This window comes from Rattus rattus, chromosome 8 (genome assembly GCF_011064425.1).
Source record: "Rattus rattus isolate New Zealand chromosome 8, Rrattus_CSIRO_v1, whole genome shotgun sequence".
In the NCBI taxonomy this organism is placed as follows: Eukaryota; Metazoa; Chordata; class Mammalia; order Rodentia; family Muridae; genus Rattus; species Rattus rattus.
The window spans coordinates 35,375,796-35,399,319 of NC_046161.1; the positions used below are offsets into that span (position 1 = coordinate 35,375,796).

Sequence of the window (23,524 nt, forward strand, 5' to 3'; positions counted from 1 at the left end):
GGGATCAAACTCGGGACACCAGGCTCACACTGCAAGTGCTTTTAGCCACCAAGCCATCTCCATGATTCTCCCATGGTAGCTCATTATAGAATTCAAACACCCTCTAAGACTCGCTCTCCTTTGGATATTTGAATGATCACTTCCAAACCTCTGACCATTTAATCCTTGTTTCAATATCAGTAAAATTAAACGTACCTTCCCTGAAACTGCCCCATAAATAGCAGTGTTTGTCTTTTCTGAGTCACTGCAGGTTCCAGCACCGCTAGAAGCAGCTGGGGGCGGAGGAGGAGAGGGTGCTCAGGGCTCCAGGAGGTGAGGCATGGCTGGGTGACTCTCAACTCAAAACCGAATAAAATCAGGCATGATGGAGAGCCAACCCAAGCGCTAAGAGGGGTGTGTGTCCTCCACCAGCATTTGGAGACTCTCTGACTGATCAGTCTTAAATCATTTTCACCAGTGAGACCGTCCAAGCCCAAGTGTGAGCTGGAAGGAGAGCCAACGGAAGGAAGTGACCTGACGCTACAGTGTGAGTCTGCCTCTGGAACCAAGCCCATTGTGTATAATTGGCAGCGGATTCGGGAGAAGGAGGGAGAGGATGAACACCTGCCACCCAAATCTAGAATCGGTAAGTCAGCTCCCTGTCAAGCTGCCGGGCCAAAAATATAATACGGCGTCCACGAATTCCAAATCTTCCTTGTCAGAAACTCACCAGATACCCTGGAGCATGCTGCTGAATCTCGTGTGTGTGTGTGTGTGTGTGTGTGTGTGTGTGTGTGTGTGTGTGTGTGTGTGTGTGTGTATGTGTGTGTATGTTTGTGTATGTGTGTGCATGTGTGCATGTGTGTGTGTGTGGTTGTGTTTCTATGTGTGTCTGTGTGTTGAGTGTGTATGTGTGCATGTGTGTGTGTGTGTGTGTGCATGTTTGTGTATGTGTGTGTGTGTGTGTGTGTGTGTGTGTGTGTGTGCGTGTGTGTGTGCGTGTGTGTGCATGTGTGTGTGTGTGCATGTGTGTGTGTGTGCATGTGTGTGTGTGTGTGTGTGTGTGTGTGTGTGTGTTTGTCATTGGCGTGTTTTGTTCTGGCTCGGTTTGATTTGCAGTTCTTGGGTTTTGAGGCAGGGTCTCCTGCAGCATCGTGTCCTAGTTAGCTTTTCTGTCATTGTGATAAAACAGTATGACCGAAAGCAACTTAAAGAGGGAAATGTTTGTGTCGTCTTAAGCTCCAGGGTCACAGTCCATCTTTGAGAGAAGTCAGACGGGAAGGCAAGGCAAGAACCTGGAGGCAGGAATTGAAGGGGAGATTATGGAGGAGCACCACCTGCTTCCTGGCTTGCTCTCATGGCTTGCTCAGCTCAGTTTTAGTACTGTGCACAGTAAGCTGTCCCTCCCACATCAATCATTAATCAAGACAAACTTTCACAGACATGCCCAGAGGCCAGTCTGATCTGCAGTGTTATTTGTTCCCTCTTCCCAGATGTGTCAACTTGACAATTAACTAAACAGCAAAGGTCTATTCTCAACCTTCTGGTTGAGATCAAATTTGATGCCTTATGTAGCCCAGGCTAGCCTTGAACAACTGATCCTTTAGCTCCCACCTCTAAAGTGCTGGGCTTACATGCACACACTACTCTCATGCCCAGTGTGAGCCTCTCTTGTTGTTATTGATTTTTGAGACGGGGTGTCATGAAGCCCAGGCTGGCCCAGAACTTGCTACATAGCCAAGGATGGTCTTGAACTCTGGATTGTCTTGTCTCTGTGTCCCAATTGCTGGGACTTAACGACATGACTGGTTTGCTATCAGACCTCTTGAATTTCAGTTTTCATTTGTGAACTCAGACCATAATAACAACAAAACACATTTCTTTCTTCAAATGACACAGAAATGAGAGAGTCTGGGGGGAGGGGGGGACGACCTCTATCTAAATTAACTGGTTTAGTATCCACTAAATAGTCTTCATATTTTTTTTCCTTTTCGTTCTGCAATGGGGATTGGACCTAGGACCTTGTACACACAGACGCTCAGAAAGTCGCCCAGAATAGCCTTGAACTCACTTTGTAGCCCAGTTAGGCCCATGGCAGGTAGTGTTAAGTATGTCTCAGCCTCCCAGGTAGCTACAGGGCCTTTGTTCCCACTGTTTTGTAGTTCCTGAAGATGCACGGCCATTTAAAATAGCATTTCCCCATTTCCCATGCTCCGAAACAGAATCTTTTCTGTCATTTCATCTCATCAGACCATTCGATATCTCAGGTCTGTGTTGCTCAACGGTAAACAGTAGAGATGCTGTCGTGAGGGAGAGTCACCATCTCGATCTCTGCTTCTGTAGATTACAACAACCCTGGCCGAGTGCTGCTGCAGAACCTCACCATGGCCTCCTCTGGGCTCTACCAGTGCACAGCAGGCAACGAGGCTGGAAAGGAGAGCTGCGTGGTGCGAGTGACTGTACAGTGTGAGTATCTCGGGCTTGCCTTTCTTTTCTGGTGGAATTAAAAACCCAAGGCCTTTACAGTGCTAGCATTCTGCCACCCAGTCAAATGCCCAGCTTTTTTTTTTTTTTTTTTTTTACTTTTTTTTTGTTGTTGTTGTTGTTTCATTTAAAATTTGCATGGTTACGTTGCAGTTTAGTATACGATGTTTTAATCATGACTAAAAGTAAGGTCAAAGTCTCTATTTCCAGAAGACCATTTAATGACTTTTGTCTGGGTGTATAGTTACCTATGTGAGTTAGCAAGTCCTCTGGACTAGAACTGAACTATGGAGCTGGGGATTTGGTTCTGTGGGATGGCCCCTGCATGGGTAGCTCCCACAGTAGGATGCTAGCACCACCACCACACACACGTGCACACATGTCCACACATGCATGTAAGTGCATACATACACACAGAGAGAGACAGAGACAGACAGAGAGGCAGAGACTCTAGAGACAGAAACAGAAACCTGGGGGACTTTAGAGATACACACATGACCCTCAAGCTTAGAAGGTGAAACCAGATAATCAGGCCTTGGAGGTCATCCCCCACTACACACGGAAGTTTAGAGCTATTCAAAGCTACATAAAAGCCTGCCTCAAAAATATTAAAATAAAAAAGTAGGGCCAGGTGTTTGCTACATCCTGTAATCTTAGTTCTAGGGACAGGAGGAGAGCGGATTTGATGCCTGCCTGAGCTACTTGGTAATATCATTTTCTTTTCTTTTCTTTTCTTTTTTTAAGGAAAGTAAAGCGCCAGATGTGGTGATAAACTCCTTTAATCCCACTAGCATTTAGGAGGCAGAAGCAGGTAGATCTCTGAGTTTGAGGCTAGCCTGGTCTACATAGTGAGTTCCAGGACAGCCAGAGCTACATAGCAAAACCCTGTTTCAAAACAAACAAACAAACAAAGTAAATAAATAAATATGCCAAGGGAGAAAAGCAATCAATGGCCCTAACCAGCTCTGAAGCTTATAGACTGCAAAAATGACAGCCTGACAGAGTATCTTCAGGGGTGAAGTAGCAGCACCTCTATCTTGGGGACTACTAAGCACTTTTAAGTAAAAGATATCATAAGGGGCTGGAGAGATCTCTCAGTGGTTAAGAGCACTGACTGCTCTTCCAGAAGTCCTGAGTTCAATTCCCAGAAACCACATGGTGGCTCACAACCATCTGTAATGGAATCTGATGCCCTTTTCTGGTGTGTCTGAAGACAGTGACAGTATACTTACATATACTAAATAAATAAATCTTTAAAAAACAGAAAGATATCATAAACCAAGTTACAAAACCAACCTGAATATCTTTATCTATTTCTGTGAAACAACTTACCCCAAATTTAGTGAACTTAAAATTTTTTGACTCTTAGTTTCTGCACATGTCCTAGCTGGGAAGTCAGGCTCACTGTCTCAGGAGACGTTACACAGAGCGCCTTCTGGGCTACACGCATTACAAGGCCTGGCTAGTCCTCTAAAATGGCTCCCAGTGGCTGCTGGCTTTCTTTACATAGTCTCTCTACAAAACAATGAATTCCCAACTGGCTTCCCGAGTAGTGGACGTGTGAGAAAGCATGATCTGAGAGTTCAAGCCCAGCCCCAGCTTCAGATCTAGAGACTTGAGAACTAAGAATTGTGCTGATTTTATATAACCGAACTCTCAGATTTGACCTGCCATCACTTCTGATCACATCTGTATTTAGTTTACTACAAATGAATCATTCAAAAGTAAGAGTGCTCAGCTGATAAAGGTTCTTTGGCACCCAGCCTAATGGCCTGAAGGTCTATGTCCAAGACTCACGTGGTAGAAAGAACCAACTTCCTTTGGTTGGCCTGTGACAGCCACGTGAGAATACAGGGGCACGTGTATACTCAGCCCCATCCCGCCCCACTGCACATGCAGCACACAAATAAGTAAAGAAGTGTAGCTAAAAAACCAACCGGAACTACTTCATCACTTCAAGGGCTGCTAAGATGTTAACACCGGTCCAAAGGACACTTGACACATTAGATTAGGGATAAAGACACTTTAACTTGGAGATTGTGAAGATCACTGAGGCAGGCAGCAAAGAGTTAATGTTCTACAAAGTCTGTGATTTCTGTGGTCACCTGTTTAGCTGCAATAGGGATCTTTCTGCCGTAGAGAGGTCTGGTAAGCTGTCCTTGTCGAGTTACAAATTGTCAAGTGTTGTACTTCCATCCTTTCAAGTATCAGTTGTCTTACAAATTTAACAAGGTCTTCACTGAAAAAGCAGGAGCTGCCTTTCACGTCCATTGAACATCCGCCCTTTTTATTTGAAGCTATCTTGTTAGTAAAAGTAAAACAAAAATTAGGACCAACTGGATATGGAAACTCGCACCTATAACCTCACAGCTAGGAGGGGATCATGGATTCAAAGTCAGCCTGGGCTACAAACCAATGCTGGGGCTCGCGCATACACGCATGCACGCACACACAAGGGGTAAATAAATCAGTATTTCTTTTTAAAGGTAAGTAGCATCTTGGTCATAGATCACTCATTGCCTCCTGCTGCCCCTAAGACTCCAAGACTAATTTGACAGGTTACTCTCCCTCTTTTAGATCCCTAGTGAAGTAAAATTCTATTTACACTGACTTCTTCTTTGTCTCATTTTGTTTCTGAAACCCCCCCTTGTTTCACTGTTGCTTCTAGCTGTGGTATATTGGCTGGCATTGAAGTTTTCTGGGTTTGTGGGGAAAGGAAGGTGCAGGGAGCCAGAACCTAGAGCCAGGCACGTTCTAAGCAAGCAGCAGGTTTTTATCTGTCTGAGGCAGAGTCTTTTTGATGAAGCGGAGGTTAGCCTTGAATCTTGCTAGATTCAAACTCAGGAATTCCTCCTGAATGCTGAAATTACAGTGTTCCCACCAACTGGGCATTCTCATTGTTCTGTAGTGTTTTGTTATACAGGTGTCCCTCAATTACAAATCCATCCTATGACTACTCTGTGTGTGTGTGTGTGTGTGTGTGTGTGTGTGTGTGTGTGTGTGTGTGTGTGTTGATGATGGTTGCACACACACCTTTAGTCCCAACACTCAGAAGACAGAAGCTGAGTTCAAAGCCAACCCGGTCTAGAGAACAAGTTCTAGGACAGCCAGGGCTACACAGAGAAACCCGGTCTCAAAGGGGAAAAAAAGACAGGCATGGTGGGCGGTGCACACCTTTAACCCCAGCAATCGGGAGGCAGAAGCAGGAGGGTTTCTGTGAGTGTCTTAGTCAGGGTTTCTATTCCTGCACAAACATCAGGACCAAGAAGCAAGTTGGGGAGGAAAGGGTTTATTCAGCTTACACTTCCACATTGCTGTTTCATCACCAAAGGAAATCAGGACAGGAACTCACACAGGGTAGGAACAGGCAGTAGCTGATGCAGAGACCATGGAGGGATGTTGCTTACTGGCCTGCTTCCCTGGCTTGCTCAGCTTGCTCTCTCATAGAATCCAGGACCACCAGCCCAGAGATGGCTCCACCCACAAAGGCCTAGGCCCTCCCCGCTTGATCACTAATTGAGAAAACGCCTTACAGCTGGATCTCATGGAGGCATTTCCTCAAGAGAGGCTCCTTTCTCTGTGATAACTCCAGCTTGTGTCATGTTGACACACAAAACCAGCCAGTACAGTGTGGACAGGGTGATCGACATAATGAGTTCAAGGCCACCCAAGACCCTATCTCGGATGTGGGGGTGGGGGGAGGGTAGATAAAAGGTAGATTTTTATAGTAAGAGACCCTGTCGCTTATAAAGATAGGCAGGACAAGAGTCAACTACTTTCTGTTGACACGACTTTGAGAACAGAAGTCGTTCCCTTGTACCTGCCTCTGTGCACAGTAGGTCCAGCCTGGCCCACTCACCGTCATCTGCAGCTTGCACCATTGGAAGCATCCTAACTCCAATCCTTGCCTCCTCTCCTCCCCGTGAAACACTCCATCGCCCCAAGAACAGCCACCGTGTGCTTTCTTCCATGTAACGTGAACCAGGCAGCCCTTGCATTGCCTCTACATTTGAATGGTTGCTCCCCGTGGGAGCCGTCCGTCCCTTCCTGTTTCTGTGGCATCATCTCCCTTGCTCATTGTGCTCCAGAGGCCCTCACACTCACCACACCCTCTGTACCTTCTGCCCCGAGCTTGTGCTCTGTCTCTAGTTCACCACAAGAGGGTCCTGTCTTTCGTGCTCCAACCCCAGCACCACCTTTTCCCAATCCCGCTTTCCCAAACTCTATTCTCCTTCCAAACTGCCAGTCATCCACATATCCAGGGTCTGAAATTATTTGAATCTGTTCTTTATTGTTCCCTTCCCCCCGCCCCGTGGGATGCAAACTGGAAATCAGAGGAGCTCCTATTGGCCTCTTACAATACCAAAAACTGCTGGCTTAAGTGGGCACTTAAATATATAGAATGCGTCACATCCAAAGGAGAACGTATATGTTACTGATGTGCAAATAAAATGTTGACCTTGAGCTCTGACTCTCAGAGCCACCAGCAGTCACACATCGAATTGTATGCTGTAGGTTATATTTTCTTTTACCGATGAGAGAAAAGGGCAGTTAGAGAAAGGAGTGGGCAGAGCAGTGCCCAGAGGTCTGAGGGTTGGAATTTTCTTTGAACGTGACCCGATAATCTTCCCAGCCATTTTATCACGAAGGCAGACGTAGTCACTAAAATCTGAGCCAACGAGTCAAGTGGTTCAGTAGCTTCGGCTTGCAAGAATATGGAAAGGCCAGGCGAAGTCACAACATGAGAGGGTAGCAGGGTGTGGCACAGGGAGCCATCCTGCCCGGGGCTTCTGTCTTGGGAGTTCGAGTGTCTCCGAGCTTCTGTTTGACTTTCCTTCTGTCTGTGCTTCCGAGGAAACAGATGTGCAGAGCATTGGCATGGTTGCAGGAGCAGTGACAGGCATAGTGGCGGGAGCTCTGCTCATTTTCCTCTTGATATGGCTCCTAATACGAAGGAAAAGCAAAGAGAGATATGAGGAAGAAGACAGACCTAATGAAATCCGGTAAGCGTCCCTATTTGTACCAACTCCCTTTACAGGCCGGCCCCATAGCAACCAGTCAATATAAATATCCCTTAGGTCCTCTGTACTATGACTCTCTTCAAAGGGTTATCCTGGCAAGTAGGAAATTACAGTCTAGGGACAGAAGATGTGATTCACTTCATTGTGAAACTATCCTTGTCCTGGCTTGTTTTCTGTTGCTGGGACAAACAGCACGCCCTAAAGTAACTTGGGGAGAAAGAGTTTATTTCCCCTTAGTGCTTACAGTCCATTACAAATGGAAGGCAGGATAGGAATCCAAGGCAGGAACCTGGGGGTGCCAACTGAAGCAGAGGCCATGGAGGGGTGCTGCTTACTGACTTGCTCCTTATAGCTTGCTCAGCCTGCTTTCTAATAGAACTCAGCATCACCTTCCCAGGAGTGGCACCACCCACAGTGACCTGTACTCTCAGACAGCCATCATTAATCCAGAAAATGCTGGACAGACTTGCTAACCTGTCATTCTGATGGAGAGATGTTTTCTCTCTCTAGATGACTCTAGCTTGTGTCATGCTAACAATCAACCAGCCTACTTCTCAACTTTCCTTCTGATTCATTTCCACTTAAGAAGGGTAGATAATAAAAAGGCTATAACCCACAGGACATGAAAGGGTTTAAGTACACAAACCCCAAATCAAAGCAATTCTATCTAGATCGTCTCATGTTGAGCTGTATCCTTCTGGTGCAACTGGCTGGACCTCTGGCAGTCACTCCACAAACATTTTCCACAAACATTTTCCTAAACTGAGCATTAAGCCTTGTGAAAAAGGAACTGCCTTGGAGGTTTGTGGCTTGAGGAGTTCATTGAAAAAAAAAAAATCTCAGGAGGAAGTAACTTTAATGAACGTCACTGTGGGCCCTGGCAGTACCAAAGTTTATGTTTACTGTCTGTTCACTTTTTGCTTTCAGAGAAGACGCTGAAGCGCCCCGTGCTCGCCTTGTGAAACCCAGCTCCTCTTCCTCAGGCTCCCGGAGCTCTCGCTCTGGCTCCTCCTCCACCCGCTCCACCGGGAACAGTGCCTCCAGAAGCCAGCGGACGCTGTCGAGTGAAGCAGCACCACAGCCCGGGCTAGCCACCCAGGCATACAGCCTAATAGGACCGGAAGTGAGAGGTTCTGAACCAAAGAAAGCCCACCATACGACCCTGACCAAAGCAGAAACCACACTCAGCACAATGCCCAGCCAGAGCAGAGCCTTCCAAACTGTCTGACCTAGAGCGGTCTTGGCTTGCACTTTCCCAAAAGTCAGGATCTTAGCCTAGTCACTGGAGCTCGCCCACCAGCCACGCAAGCCCCTCAGCCAGATTCGATCTCACTTAAGTAGCCGCAGAAATGGCACGGACCAGTTCTGACCAGCACCCTCCTTATGTAGGATACCAAACAGACAGAAGGACGAAGGTGGACCTCTAAAGGCACCTCACTGTGCCTTCAGACAGAGTGGAGGAGGGGAGGGGCCCAAGCTTATTTGGTGAAAATAGGGGAAAGGTGAGGCTGCACACACCTGAAACATCTTACCTAGGAAGTTGCAAGTCACCACAGTCAAGAAGAAGCGGGAATCTCATAGATCGATTTTCTATTCATTTCTGCAAATTTATTGGATTAGTGTGATTATTCAGATAGTCAAAACAGAAGCCCACGCCTTATAATATACCTATCTGCAACATGTACCAGGAGAACTGCGTTTAAGAAATTCACATTAAAAAAAAAAAAAAAAAGGAGGAGGAAACACATTTTTTTTTTCTACTTTGACTTGACTTCTTGTGTCGTGAGGTCTGAACGTTAATTGGGGAGGATTTGAAATGGTGGGAGACAGAGAAAAAAAGGGATTTTTCTCTTACCCCACCAGCAGTCAATCTTCCTATTTCCATGGAACCCTAAAATAATAAATAAGGAGGGAGTCCAACCAAGATGGGACACGGTTCTCTGAAGAGCTTTCCATTTTGTTATTCAGAGGATCGTCAACAGATATCAAAACTATTATCCCGGGGCAGTTGCGGCTCATTACTCCGATTGACCGACTCCCCTAAAGACTTCTCTGCTGGATGTTTCTAGAAGAAACAAATGCTCACTACATGTCACTTAATGAATGTCCTTAGGGACAGTCCTCTAGAGAAAGTCTCTCAGGGATGTTGAAAGATCCCCTTGCATACCGCGTCCTGCTCCTCTTTCTGTGAACACGTGAAACCAGAATTTCAAGACTGGTTGGAATGAGAGGGAGAGTAGACCTTTCTCTCAGTAGGTCAAAGGACATTTGATACTGGCCCGAAACTTGGCGATTCTCCCATTTCTTTCATTTTAGAAGGATGCGAATGTGGGACTTTTGATGATTCTAGGCCTTAAATTTCCAGCGGTCATTTCCTAAAGGCACCCCATACCCCTTCTCACTCCCCGCCGAGGGGCTGAACTGTATCCTCAAGGTCTTCCTTCTCAGCGGTAGACTCCGTCAACAGTGTTGCTGTGGGCTGGAAGGAATGAACTACCATTAGGGAGCCGGTGGTGAGCGAAACAAGTGGGTGGTGGGAGCGGGTTCAGCTAATGTCTGTTAACATTTTTGTTGTTGGCATCTGGGAAAGAATTAGCAGAAAGGATTCACTACCAGCAAAAGTATCGGTACAACTCACACATGGAGAAGAAAGGTGTCTGAGAAATGTAAAAGAGGGGAAAAAAGCAGCCTCTCCAGGATAAGTAACTTGCCTTTTAGATGGTTCCGATGATCAGGGCACTTTAAGGCACAGCTGCTAAGCCTGAATGAGCCCTTCAAGGCACAATGCAAAGTCACTGGTCACGCGGATGGAGCAGAGCATTTCCTTGTGTTGACCAGGGCAAAGGCTAGGGCAAAGAGGAAGGAAGCCACTGTGGCTGTTGCAATGAAGTAGTCTCTGAAAAAGGACTCGGATGCTGACAGGGAAAAGGTTGATACTCACTACCGCCCCGTGTCTCTGGCTTCCGATTCCTACGTTTAATTGATATAAGCACATCCTCAGAGGATGTACACACATTTCCTTCTAAAGTGCCTAGGAAATGATGCTTGCGTTAAGTTGTCTGGGTTCCTTTGGGTGGGCTTTGTGCATGCTAAAGTGACTGTCCTCACCTAAGTTCTGTCTTCCTTTTAAAGAGGTAGAAATAAGAGACACTGAGGGAACAACACAGGTGCCTGTCCATTTGAGAGAACCGGCATATTTGAATGCTTCTTATACTAACTCTTATCTCATTGTAAGAATTTTTTTTTAAGCCCCTTCCTCTGACTACACGTTTATTCTTCTTGGAGGATGGTATCCAAGCAAATGTCTCTTCTGCTATGTAATTCTGAGCGTTCTCATTCCTGGAGTCCCTGAGCCAAGCAAGCTTACGATGAAGGCTGCAGCTGTGCTGTCACGAGCAAACGATTTTCTCACCGCTCCCTGCCTTGGAGCGTCCGGTTTCCTGTCTGTGCTTTGCAAGCAGGGATCAGTCCCCGTGGTCCGAAAAGGAAATTCCAGTTCTTTAAATTTGTTATTAGAAACTAAGACCATTGAATACCTGAATTACTTTGGAAATTCTTCTCAACGGAAAACTACAATAAAATGCACCAAACAGATTACACTAGGAGCTGAGAAATTCTGAGAGATAAGGGCCTGAAGTCTTAGTAATGACAGAGCCTCAGAATCAGCCATTCATGTTTAAATACGAGCCCGAAGACAGAGTGAGAGCCATGACGGGCTCCAAACCTCACTCCATTGACTTTGCCAAGGGGTTGGGGATTTAGCTCAGTGGTAGAGCGCTTGCCTGGCAAGCACAAGGCCCTGGGTTCGGTCCCCAGCTCCGAAAAAAAGAAAAGAAAAAAAAATTGACTTTGCCAACCAAGCCAGCTGCGTCTTTAATGTGAAACAGATAGAAAAGGGAAAAAAAGAACTGATGGGTAAAAGCAAAAAAAAAATTAATAATAATAAATGTTTGTAAGAAAATGCAGATGGGGGAATGTGTATGTTTAAAGAATAACCGTTTCAATAAAATGTATAAGCCAAACTTAAATTTGTCAAGTAGTTAACGTTGATGTTTTTGCTGTCATGTTGCATACAAAGCATGTCGGAATTGCCGTTCTAGAAGGCAGCTGTGGTGTGCTTCATTTCTGGTGCTATGCTGTTTCATGTGTCGGTCTGCCATGTTGCCCTGTAAACGGGACGGTAAGTGTCACAAGAGCAGTTACTGATTGCAGCTCCATTTGTAACAGCAAAGAAGAAATACGTAAGGGAAGATGGCTCCATGGGCGAGGCTGGGGCTATTTAACCTGCACAGGAAATGTATGTAAACCCTGTTGCCCGAAGAACAGAACTCCAGCTGTATATGATTAGTGATTGGTTTCGGTCACAAGTTTTATTTAACTCAGTCACAAGATTTAGTAGACCCCAAGGATGTGAGGAGAAAGACCACAGACCCAAACCATCATGGGCAAACTAATGACAGCAGACAAGCATTTGAAGCAGGCTGGTTCGTCAGTCTATGAAGTGCTTTTCTCCTTTGAAGGCAGGATGTTAAGTGTAAGTCTTCCAGAGCTGGCTGCCCTTAAGGACTTTGAATAATTCTGAAGCAAGTATTTTGCGCAGTACCAACAGAGTCGCACACTGTGGGATCCGAAAAGAGAAGTTAGGGAGTCACACAAGTCCACAGAAGTCTAACAGAAGAAGGTAACAGGCAAGTAGCACTTGCCTGCAACCACTGCTCCCCACAGGAATCAGGAGTTCAAGTCTGGGATACTGAAACCTGTTTCAGAGAGAATAATGGTAGTTATCACTTACTGAAATACCATGTGGCAGATAAGAGACCCTTTCTATGGAGACAGGGTCTCATGTAGCCCAGGCTGGCCAAGTACTTATAGCTAACGATTCCCCTGAGGCCCTGATCCTCCTGCCTTACCGCCTAGAGTGTTGACATTACAAGCAAATTCTACTACAGTTAGCTTTTTTCTTTGTCTTCCCCCTCCAAATCTAAATGCGTTATACATTTTATCTCAACTTCATAGTCACATGAACTCTATAAAAAGACGTTTGCATTTGCATTTTAAAAATAAGAAAACTAGGTGTTAGGGAGATGACTCAGCAGTTAAAAGCACTGGCTGCTTTTGCAGAGCTCTGGGGTTTGGTTCCCAGCACCATGGCAGGCATGGTATCTCACAGCTGTCTGTTAACTCCACTTCTGGGAGATACAGTGCCCCCTTCTGGCCTTCATGGTTACTGCATAGATATGGCGCACATACTCATTCAAATACACACACACACACACACACACACACATATAAACATACAATTAAAAAAAAAAAAAAACAAATAAGGCTGGGTAGTAGTGACACTCACCTTTAATCCCAGCACTGGGGAGGCAGAGGAAGTCAGATGTCTGAGTTTGAGGCCACCCTGGTCTAAAATGAGTTCCAGGACAGCCAGGGCTACAAAGAGAAACCCTGTCTCAAACAAACCTTCAATGAGGATGAGGATGAGGAAGAGGAGGGAGAGGAGGGGGAGTAGGAAGAGGGAAAGGAGGAGGAGGAGGAGGGGGAGGAAGAGGAAGAGGATGAAGAAGAAGATGAGGAGGAAGAGAAGAAAGAGGAAGAGGAAGAAGAAGAAGAGGAACCATCTAGCCATATACCGTTGTGTTTCATCAGAACTGCTAGATCCTAACTGACTGCTCTTGTTATCCCTAGAACCCTTATAGCCTTACCCAAAACCATGGGCTTCACTTTCTCTCTGCTCGCTTTTTTGCCCCTAAGCTCTTCACTCTACACACTGAAGATCATTCCTTTGGGTTACAAGTGAGGAAAAAATTATCCCATTTTTTTTTAATTGCCCGTTTTTTTGTTTTTTTTTTACACTGAAGTAACCATGGGCATAGATGAAGTAATGCCTATGATTTTCAGAGAAGGTTAAATGTAGAGAAAGTTAAACGTAGAGCATTTTGAACACATTGGGTTTAAGTCGACGATCACACTTGAGGCATATCAATTTTATCAAGAGTGTTTATAGAGCTCACACATTCGAGTGACCCCATACTTAGAAGCCATTGTGTTTACATCTGCTCGTGCCTAGAGTCTCACCACGTGGAAGGCTGGTGGTAAGACAACCAATGAGAGTTTGAGGTTACCCTGGATTACAACGTAACTCTGGTTCAGTATAACGACCACAGGCTGCTCTTCCAGGGGATCCAGTTTTGATTTCTGGCACCCACGGGTGGCTTACAACCATCTGTAACTCCAGATTCAGGAGATCTGACCCCTTCTTCTGGCCTCCTCAGATACTATTTTTTAAAGATTTATTTACTTCATGTATGTGAGTACACTGTGGCTGTCTTCAAACACACCAGAAGAGGGCATCGAATCCTATTACAGGTGATTGTGAGCCACCATGTGGTTGCTGGGAAGTGAACTCAGGACCTCTGGAAGAGCAGTCAGTGTTCTTAACCGCTGAGCCATCTCTCCAGTCCCCAAGGACATCATGTGTTGGCGCCAGCACCGACACGGTACCGAGAATCGGGCGAAAGCCTACGGGATGAAAGAAACACACACACACACAGGTTATCGTGTCAAGCCAGGAGAGGAAGAGAGGAAAAGAGAGAGGGGGGGGGAGGGAGAGAGAGAGAGAGAGACCCTGGCTTGTGACTACCTGGCTTGTGACTTCGGTAACAAAAGACCAACTACGAGACCTGAATTAATTAGGAAGAAATCCAAGACCAGCCTAAATCTCAAGGATAAAGGCTGAGGAAGCAAAAGGCAGAAGTAAATTGACCACCACCCAGGTGTGGTCCAGGTGTGTCAGTTCCACATGCATCAGCCGGGCTCAGCAGAGATCATGCAGTAGAGACACGGGTGTTTACTACTTGGTCTTTTCTTCCTATGCCGTAAATACATGGGAGAGGCCTCTGTCCAACAATCCCATGACTTCTTAACTGTGGCCATGCAGTTACAAAGCGGCCAGGCCCAAATCCAATATGGCACTACAATCATGTCTCCCTGTCCCTCGGGGAATCAAACCCTGGTTTCCCGCATGACAGGCGGGATACTCACCACTATCCTAATGAGAATGACCAGACACTATGTTAATGCGGTGCACAAACATATATGTAGGTAGAACTCCCTTGCAAATGAAATAAAAATAGACCTGGGTGTGGTGGTACACATCTTTCATCTTTTTATTCGGGAGGCTGAGGCAGGCAGATCTCTGAGTTCAGGGCCAGCCTGGTCTATATAGTAAGCCCCAGGCCAGCCAAAGCTACATAGCATTGCCCTACCTCCAAAACCAACAAACAAATCTAAAAAAGAAAAACAAAGCGAGTTGAACCAGCAGGGGCTACACAATGAGACCCTGTCTCAAAAACATAAGGAAACAAAATCCCCATCCAAGAAATTTGTGTGTAATTATTTAAGGGGTTTTACCCCCTCATCCCCTGCCTGCCCAACATCCGATATCTAGGATTGCAAACCCATGGCCTAAAGAGAATTATGCAAGTGTTCTACTACTATGCTTCAGAGCCAGGTCTCTCTTGATTTATATCTCAGTTTTGTCACCATTGCCAGATAGAGATGTAAGAAACTTATTTTTTTATGTAATTAGTTTTATCACTAAGCAACATTCACAATGATTTTAATTGATGAAAAAAAAATAATGATACTTCAGAGACCGTGGAAAGCAGGTCTCTCTGAGTTCAAGTCCAGCCTGATCTACATAGGAAGTCCCAGACTAGCCAGGGTTTCACGGTGAGACCCCCCAAAACCCAATAATAGTAATGACAACAACACAATTATTAGAGAAGCATCTCTTTTCTGGACTATAGGATCAAACACAATGTTTTACATGGAATTTGAAGCCAGATGTGGTGGTACTCACCTTTAATTCAAATTCATCCCTTGGTTATATAGTAAGGTCAGCCTGGGTTACATAAGACTCTGTCTCAAAAATTTCTTAAAAAATGAGTTATTGTGGATAATCTTGAGTAGGCAAGATGGCTCACTGGGAGAAGATGCTTGCCCTGCAAGCTTAACCTGAGTTCAATCTTTTTTCTTTTTAAATTTGTTTTTATTTTATGTACTGTGTTAGTTAGGGTTTTCTAGAGCCTTCCTTTTTCCATCATCCTTCTGTAGGCCTCCAGCAGAAGGTATGGTCCAGATTAAAAGTGTGTATCACCATGTCTGGATTTGGAGCTTGCTCTGTCCCAGGCTGGCTTTGAACTCAGAGACCTGCTTGCCTCAGTCTCCTGAGATTAAAGGTATATACAATCTTGCCTCCACCTAAGCTTTTCAAGGCCGCTACGCCTCATGATCTGGATCAAAAGCATGTATCATCCCAAGTCAAGATCTGGGTCGGAAACCTGTGTCTTCCGGCTTCAGAATCTGGATCACAGGTGTGCCCTCCATTCCTGAATTGTAGTTCATTCCAGATGTAGTCAAGTTAACAACCAGGAATGGGCAGCACCTGTACACTGGTGTTTTGCCTGCATGTGTGTCTATGTGACAGTGTCAGATCCCCTGGAACAGGAGTCATCGAACAGCTATGGGCTGCCATGCGGGCACTGGGAATTGAACCCAGGTCTCCTGGAAGACTAGCCAGTGCACTGTGCCATCTCTTCAGCCCAAAGGTGTTTCTTACTGGTTTTTGTTTTTGTTTTTGTTTTGTTTTGTTTTGTTTTGAGACAGGGTTTCTCTGTGTAATCCTGGCTGTCTTGGAACTCACTCTGTAGATCAGCCTGGCCTTGAATTCCAGATTTGTCTGCCTCTCTCTCCCAAGGTCTGGGAATAAAGGTATGTGCCAGCCCAGAGTTCAATCTTCGGATCCCTGTAAAGACAGAGAAGCTAGCCTGGTCTACATAGTAAGTTCCAAGCTAGCCAAGGTTAGATAGTCAGACACACTTTTTTAAAAATATGTGTGTGTGTGTGTGTGTGTGTGTGTGTGTGTGTGTGTGTCCATAGATGCTACTCCATAGAGCTGTCCTGATGTCTACATACAAGCCATGCACTTTCCTGTTAACAAATTAGATATTTTGAAAATTAATCCATAAACGGCAAACACCCGGCTATGAGTTGGAAGAGTAAGCTGTGGAATAAAGTAGATCTGACTTTGACATTAGGCTGAGGTAGAACAGATTAGTCTTTGAGGAGCCTTTCTGTCTGTATCTTAAGGCGGGATAAGATCTTCCTAAAATAAACCGAACATGGTGGTTCCTACGACTTTAATCCAAGTACTTGGTAGGCAGCAGATCTCCGTGAGCTGAGATCAGCTTGGTCTACATAGAGTTTTCCAGGTCAAACACAGCTGCACAGTGAGACCCTGTTTCAAAGCAAAAAATCCCAACCAACAAGGATCTGCCTGAAATAGTTGCCATTCAAGTCACGTAAGGAGACACATGTCAAGTGTTTACTGTGTCCTCAATTCATAAACAAACAAAAGAGCCACAACAGAACTTTACCAGTTACAGAGCAGGCTGCTTTTAACGTTCACAGCGGCTAAATATTTGTTTTCCTTATTTTCCTTTGTCTAATATAATGAAAGTAAATGGTGTTAGGATGACTTACATGTTTAAGGAATTTATACTTTGCTTCAGTTAGAAGGGCAAACTACTAATATCAGTTTGAATCATTCTGGTTTCAATTTTCCTGAAGAAATGCAGGAATCACATTCAAGTTTGGGCAATCAGGCCACATGCTGCAGTTTTTAGTCATTGGTTCCAAGAGGGACTCTTTTTGATGGAATTTCCATGTATGTTCTCCATTCTTTGATCCTGAATAACTTACTGTCTATCTGTCATCTGCCTTCTTTCTTCTCTCCCCTCCCCCACCCTCCAACCCCTTTTTCCTCCTGAGGCAGGATCTCGCTGGATCCTAGGTTGACCTCAGGCTAAGGCCATATTTTGGCCTCTCCCTCCCAAGTTTTGGGATTGTCCACAGGAGTCACTATCTCCAGCTGAATAATCTTTAAAACTTAATATTTTGTTTTCCTTTGTTGGCATTTGTTTGTTTGTTTGTTTTGGGGACTTGGGGGGGGTGTATTTTAAAACAAGGTTTCAATGTAGCCTTAGATAGCCACAAACTTACTTTGTAGACCAAGCTGGCCTTACAAAGATACACCTGTGTCTTTCCTCCCGAGTGACTGCCAGTGTATTAAGGGCATGTGCCACCACCCCCAGCCCTAGAAGCACATACTTTTAACAAGGCACTATCTTTAATTCCAGTACTAGGGAGGCAGAGGAGAGTGGGTATCTATGAGGCTTAGACCATCTTGAACTACATATAGCTCCAGACCATCTAGATAGGGAGACCTTGCTTTAAAAAAATAAAATGTTGGATTGGAGACATGGCTCAGTGGTTAAGAGCACTGACTGCTCTTCCAGAGGTCCTGAGTTCAATTCCCAGAAATTTCATGGTGGCTCACAACCATCTGTAATGGGATCTGATCCCCTCTTTGGGTGTGTCTGAGGACAGCTACAGTGTATTCATATACATTAAATAAATAAATAATAAATAAAAATGCACACTAAGAAACTCCCACGCTGGGCTGGAGAGATGGCTCAGTGGTTAAGAGGACTGGCTGTTCTTCCAGAGGTCCTGAGTTCAAATCCCAGCAACCACATGGTGGCTCATAACCATCTGTAAATGAGATCTGATGCTTCTTCTGGTGTGTCTGAAGACAGCTACAGTGTACTTACGAATAAATAAATCTTAAAAAAGAAAAAAAAAGAAACTCCCACACTATGTAAATCTTTTTATGACTTTTTTCAACATTTATTTATTTATTTATTTTGTGATATCTGTGGAGTATACGCACCAGGACATTCCTATACAAGTCAGGGAACAAGATGCTGGCGTTGGGTGTTACCTCCTATCATGTGGCTTCTAGTGACAGAACTCAGGCTTTGTAGCAAGTGCCTTTACCTGCTGAGCCATCTCTTTGGTTCCTTTTTTGATTTTGTTTTGTTTTGCTTTAATTTAGTGCTAGAAATTGAAGCGAAGGCCTCACAAATGCCAGGCAAATGCTGACATTATCCATTGCCTATCTTGAAAATGATCAACTTTTTTTGGAGGGGGTGTGTGTGCATGTGTGCATGAAGCCCAAGGTCCATACCAGCTTTCTCTGGTGTCCTGTTTCCACCTGCCAAGCTCAGTTATTATGAAGCAGCTCATTTTTCCTACGGTCTGTGATTCCCAGCCTTCGGTGTCACACAATTCTAACACAAACCATTTAACGTCCCCAGCTCCGGAAAAAAAAAAAGAAAAACAAACCATTTAACTAAATTCTTAGCTTAATTAAGCTAGATAGAGAAGCACGGGATTCCAACACTCTCAATGCTGAGGCAGAGGGATCACAAATATGAGGCCAGTCTTGCCTACATAGTAAGACCATCTCAAGTCTCAAAGGTAAATACATAGCAGACTGGGGTGGTGGCTCAGTTCAGCATTCGTTGCTCTTTCAGAGGACACAGGTTCCCAGTACACAAGCTGTGGCTAACAAGTATCAGTAATTCTAGCTCCAGGGGGTCCGGGCTCTTCTGACCTCTGCTGCACCAGGTATGCACAAGATACACATAGACACATGAATACACTCATACGCATAGAAATACATACATTCTAAAGTTAAACCTCTTAGAAAGGAAAACAAATCCAAAAAACAAAAGTCTTACAGTTTGCATATGCTTAGCCCAGGGAGTGGCCCTGTTGGTAGATGTGGCCTTGGGAATAGGTGTGTCTGTCATTGTGGGCAAGAGCTTATGGCCTTCACCCTAGCTGACTGGAAGTCAGTCTTCCACTAGCAGCCTTCAGATGAAGATGTAGAGCTCTCAGTTCTGCATGCACCATGCCTGCCTGGATGCTGCCATGTTCCCACCTTGATGATAATGGACTGAACCTCTGAACCAATTAAATGTTCTCCTTTATAAGACTTGCCTTGGTCATGGTGTCTGTTCACAGCAGTAAACCCTAAGACAAAAAAGCTGTCTACCTTAGGCTGATTTACTTAATATTTGCATGCTAGCTAATAAATTATAATGATCTGAATAATTCCTTTGGAACTTTCTTTAATTGGTGGTAGCACCACACTACTCTAATGAAACAATTATCTATGATGACACAGCAGAACAGTTTTGCAGATTAATACCTGCAAAACCTGCTTGTGCAGGACCTGGTGGTTCAGGCTTGTGATCCGAGGGGCTCAGAGGATGAGAGAGAACTGAAAGGTGAAGGTCTCCCCAGGTTGCAGAGAGCTCAGGCCATCTTAGGCAGTTAGGTAAGAACTCGTGTCAGAATTTTAAAGGATACATTCATATAAGTAACTGCTATCAGAGAATACATACGTCCATGAATCCCATTTGTCTTCTACACACACACAGTATAAATTTAGGGCACCCTGGCCTTTCTTTATTTTTTTCTTTTTTAGTCAAGCATTAAATAGTAAGGGCATGACAAATTCAGAGTTTCCATGAACTTAGTGTTCCATAAACTAAATGTCCTAAATGTTCTGACACTTCCAGATTTAAGAACCCCAAGGGAAAAAGGAAACCAAACGATAGACAAAGTAAAAAAAAAAAAAAAAAAAAAAAAAAAATCCTGCAGCACATTTCATTTAACCTCTATGGCTCTGAAGGCTAAAAAAAAAATCTATAAGAAGAGAAGCAGAGATTTTTGAATATTTTTTTTTTTTTTCTTTTTTTCGGAGCTGGGGACTGAACCCAGGGCCTTGAGCTTGCTAGGCAAGCGCTCTACCACTGAGCTAAATCCCCAGCCCCGAGATTTTTTAATATTATACACACTTGTAATCACAGAACTCGGGAGACTGAGGCAGGAGAGTTGCTATGAGTTTAAGACCATCATGAGCTCTATATACTGAGTACCAAGCCAACATGGTAAGACGCTGAAGAGAAAGAGAGGGCGGCTGAAATTATCTCTGTTACCACATAAGAGAATGCCTGGAATTTAAATTCAGATATAACTGCAAAGTTCAAGCTCTTTCCACTCCCTGCCGCTCCTCACAAAGCGAGATTATGTGCCCCGTTCTGATAAGGCACTCCAGGGCTGGCTGACAGCTCATGGATTTCAGGATTCTGAGACACTATGAAAGCCACACTGGTCCAACCTTCAGTTGAATGTACTTGATTTCCCTTTTCCACGAATGTTGGGATTTTAGGTAGTATAAAACAAAATGTTTTAAAAGACAGATTCTCCAGCCAACCTAAGTTTAAACTCCTGATTCCAGGAAAGCATGCTTCTCACAAAGGACTTCCTTCACTCCTTCCTAGGAGAGAAGAGGAAAACACAAGAGGAAGTGCCTGGTACAGAGCCCATGCCTGCTTCAAGGAAGTGAGCTGTCAGGGATGCCACAGAAAGTCCACGGTCTTCAGCCAGGCACAGACACGGACAGCCTTACGGACAGCCTTACGTGTTGGCTGCTCCGCTGGCCTCAGCAGGCTTCAGGAGGAAAGACAAGGCTTACAGAAGGAAGTTCCCTCTGGAGGAAGCAGAGCTAAAAACTGATAAGAGGGAAGCCATTCCAGTAAACATATTTTAAAGAAAAACAAAAACAAACAAACAGAAACCCTGATTTGACGATGACCCTGTGGTTTACCAGTTTAAACATCATCTACAAAATGAAGACCATGCCAATTCCTACTACTTCTTTTTTTTTTCTTTCTTTCTTTTTTTCCGGAGCTGAGGACCAAACCCAAGGCCTTGCACTTTCTAGGCAAGCGCTCTACCACTGAGCTAAATCCCTAACCCCTACTTCTTTTTTTTTAATCAATGTTTTTTCAAGATTTATTTATGTATGTGGGTACACTGTCACTGTCCTCAGACACACCAGAAGAGGGCATCAGGTCAGATTACAGGTGGTTGTGAGCCACCATGTGGTTGCTGGGAATTGAACTCAGGACCTCTGGAAGAGCAGTCGGTGCTCTTAACCGTTGAGCCATCTCTCCAACACCCAATTCCTACTTCTTAAGATTTGAGGTAACTATGTTGTTGTTGGAGTTGTAGCTCAACTCAAATCCTCTTTCTTGCCCCTGCTTTTTGAGTGCAGACATGTGCTCCTATACCTGACCCTGTAATGAAAATTAAACCAGTTGTGTGTACCATACACTTAAAATAGAGTTTAGCAATGTGGTATGCCACATGACAGGCACACAACAGTGTAAAACATTATTCAATCTCAAGTCAGAACCTCATGCTTCAAACTTCTCCATTACAAGTCTCAAGTACCCAAACCTTGATTTTTTATTTTTTTTAGAGAAGATATGTTGATTAGTTTTATTTTGGGGGGGGGTCGTTTTTGTTGTCAATTTAACACAAGCTAGAGTCATCTGAGAATCAGGAATGTTAACTGAGAAATTACTTCCATCAGAACAGTGTGTAGCCAAGTTTGTGAGACATTTTATTGATTAATAATTGATATGGAAAGCCCCAGCCTACTGTGGGTAGGTAGTACCACCCTGGGGCAGGTGGTCCTGAATCCTCTAAAAACAAACTGAGCAAGGCACGGAGAGCAAGCCAGTGAGCAGCGCCCCCCTAGTGTGTGCTTCAGTCCTACCTCCAGGTTCCTGCCTTGGTTTCCCTTTTGATGGACTATAAGCTATATGAAAAATTAAGGCCTGGAGAGATGGCTCAACAGTTAAGAGCACCGATTGCTCTTCCAGAGGTCCTGAGTTCAATTCCCAGCAACCACATGGTGGCTCACAACCATCTGTAATGGGATCTGATGTCCTTTTCTGGTGTGTTGGAAGACAGCTACAGTGTACTTATATATAATGAATAAATAGATCTTAAAAGAAAAAGGAAAATTTAACCCTGTCTTTCTCAGGCTGCTTTGGTCACAGTGTTTGTTACAGCAATAGAAAGCAAACTAGGACAGAGGGTTGGTCTCACTGTGTGGACTTGGTTGGCTTTAGACTTGAAATGATCTATAGGCCTTTGCTGGCATTTCCAGGTATGTACAAGCACCGTTTTTCAATTTAATTTAATTTAATTTTTAAACAGTTTCAATGGGTAGCACAAGTTGGCCTAGAACTAGCATTTTTTCTGTCTCCACCTCCTGAGTGCTGGGGTTATAAGTCTACATCACTATGCTTGGTTTATTTCAGATGAAGGAACAACATTCATTATATTTTCTGCTTTTATTTGGTCAATAATTTTATTTTTTATAATAGGAGCACTCACCCCACGGTGCATGTGTGGAGGTCAGGGTACAACCCAGAAAGATCAGTTTGCTAGCTCTTTCTCTCTTTCTTCTCTTTCTTTCCTCCTTTCCTTCCTTTCCAAAGCTTCCAAGAATCAAACTCATGTCCTCAGGCTTGCATGACAAGCGCTTTACCCATTGAGCTATCTTGTTGGTCTTTGGTGCTTTTGAAGATAGTAAAAACAGCTCAAATCCTACGGCACATTCTGAGAGACCAGGGCAGAGGTTAACTCTTCTGTCTAAAAACTATTTCTGTGGGGGCTGGAGAGATGGCTCAGTGGTTAAGAGCACTGACTGCTCTTCCAGAGGTCCTGAGTGGTGGCTCATAACCATCTGTAATGAGATCTGATGCCCTCTTCTTATATATAATAAATAAATAAATCTTTAAAAAAACTATTTCTGTGCATGTATGTATGTGTGGTATGTATAATAAGGGTATGTGCCTGCAAGGTTTCGGGAATCACACTAGACCACAGTTCCACCTTATTGCCTCTGAGCCTGGAATTTAGGAATCATTAATCTGGCCAGAAGTCCTAGAAATTTGTTATACCTTACCTCCACCTATAACTAGTCTCAGGGAATCTGACACCCTCACATACAGATACAGCAATTCAATCCTCTTAAAGAGATCCTCATTCCACTTTCACACGACTTCTGTTTCTACTTTGTGGTCCACAGGACTGCCTTTTGTGGGCCCAAGTGTAGACTTCCCAACTGGAGCGGGCTTACTCACACCAGTAGTTACCCACTGGGGACAGACTTCCATTTCACCGGAAACCATCCAACCCTTTGCTCCCTGGGTGAGGCAGAGCCACTGGGGCCCCTCCCCCCAGTCTGTGACTATTTAGAG

At 44.5% G+C, this 23,524-nt stretch overlaps 1 protein-coding gene across 1 annotated transcript in view; it reads left to right on the plus strand.

The window, feature by feature from the left end:
* The window catches only part of Clmp (CXADR like membrane protein), a 102,398-nt gene extending 93,143 nt beyond the window's left edge, over nt 1–9,255 (plus strand). The window contains exons 6-9 of the mRNA XM_032911456.1: nt 458–625; nt 2,323–2,445; nt 7,325–7,466; nt 8,412–9,255. Of these exons, the coding sequence (XP_032767347.1) occupies nt 458–625; nt 2,323–2,445; nt 7,325–7,466; nt 8,412–8,712 (734 nt within the window). The 3' untranslated portion in view covers nt 8,713–9,255. The remainder of the gene's footprint in view (nt 1–457; nt 626–2,322; nt 2,446–7,324; nt 7,467–8,411) is intronic.
* Nucleotides 9,256–23,524: the final 14,269 nt, after the last annotated feature.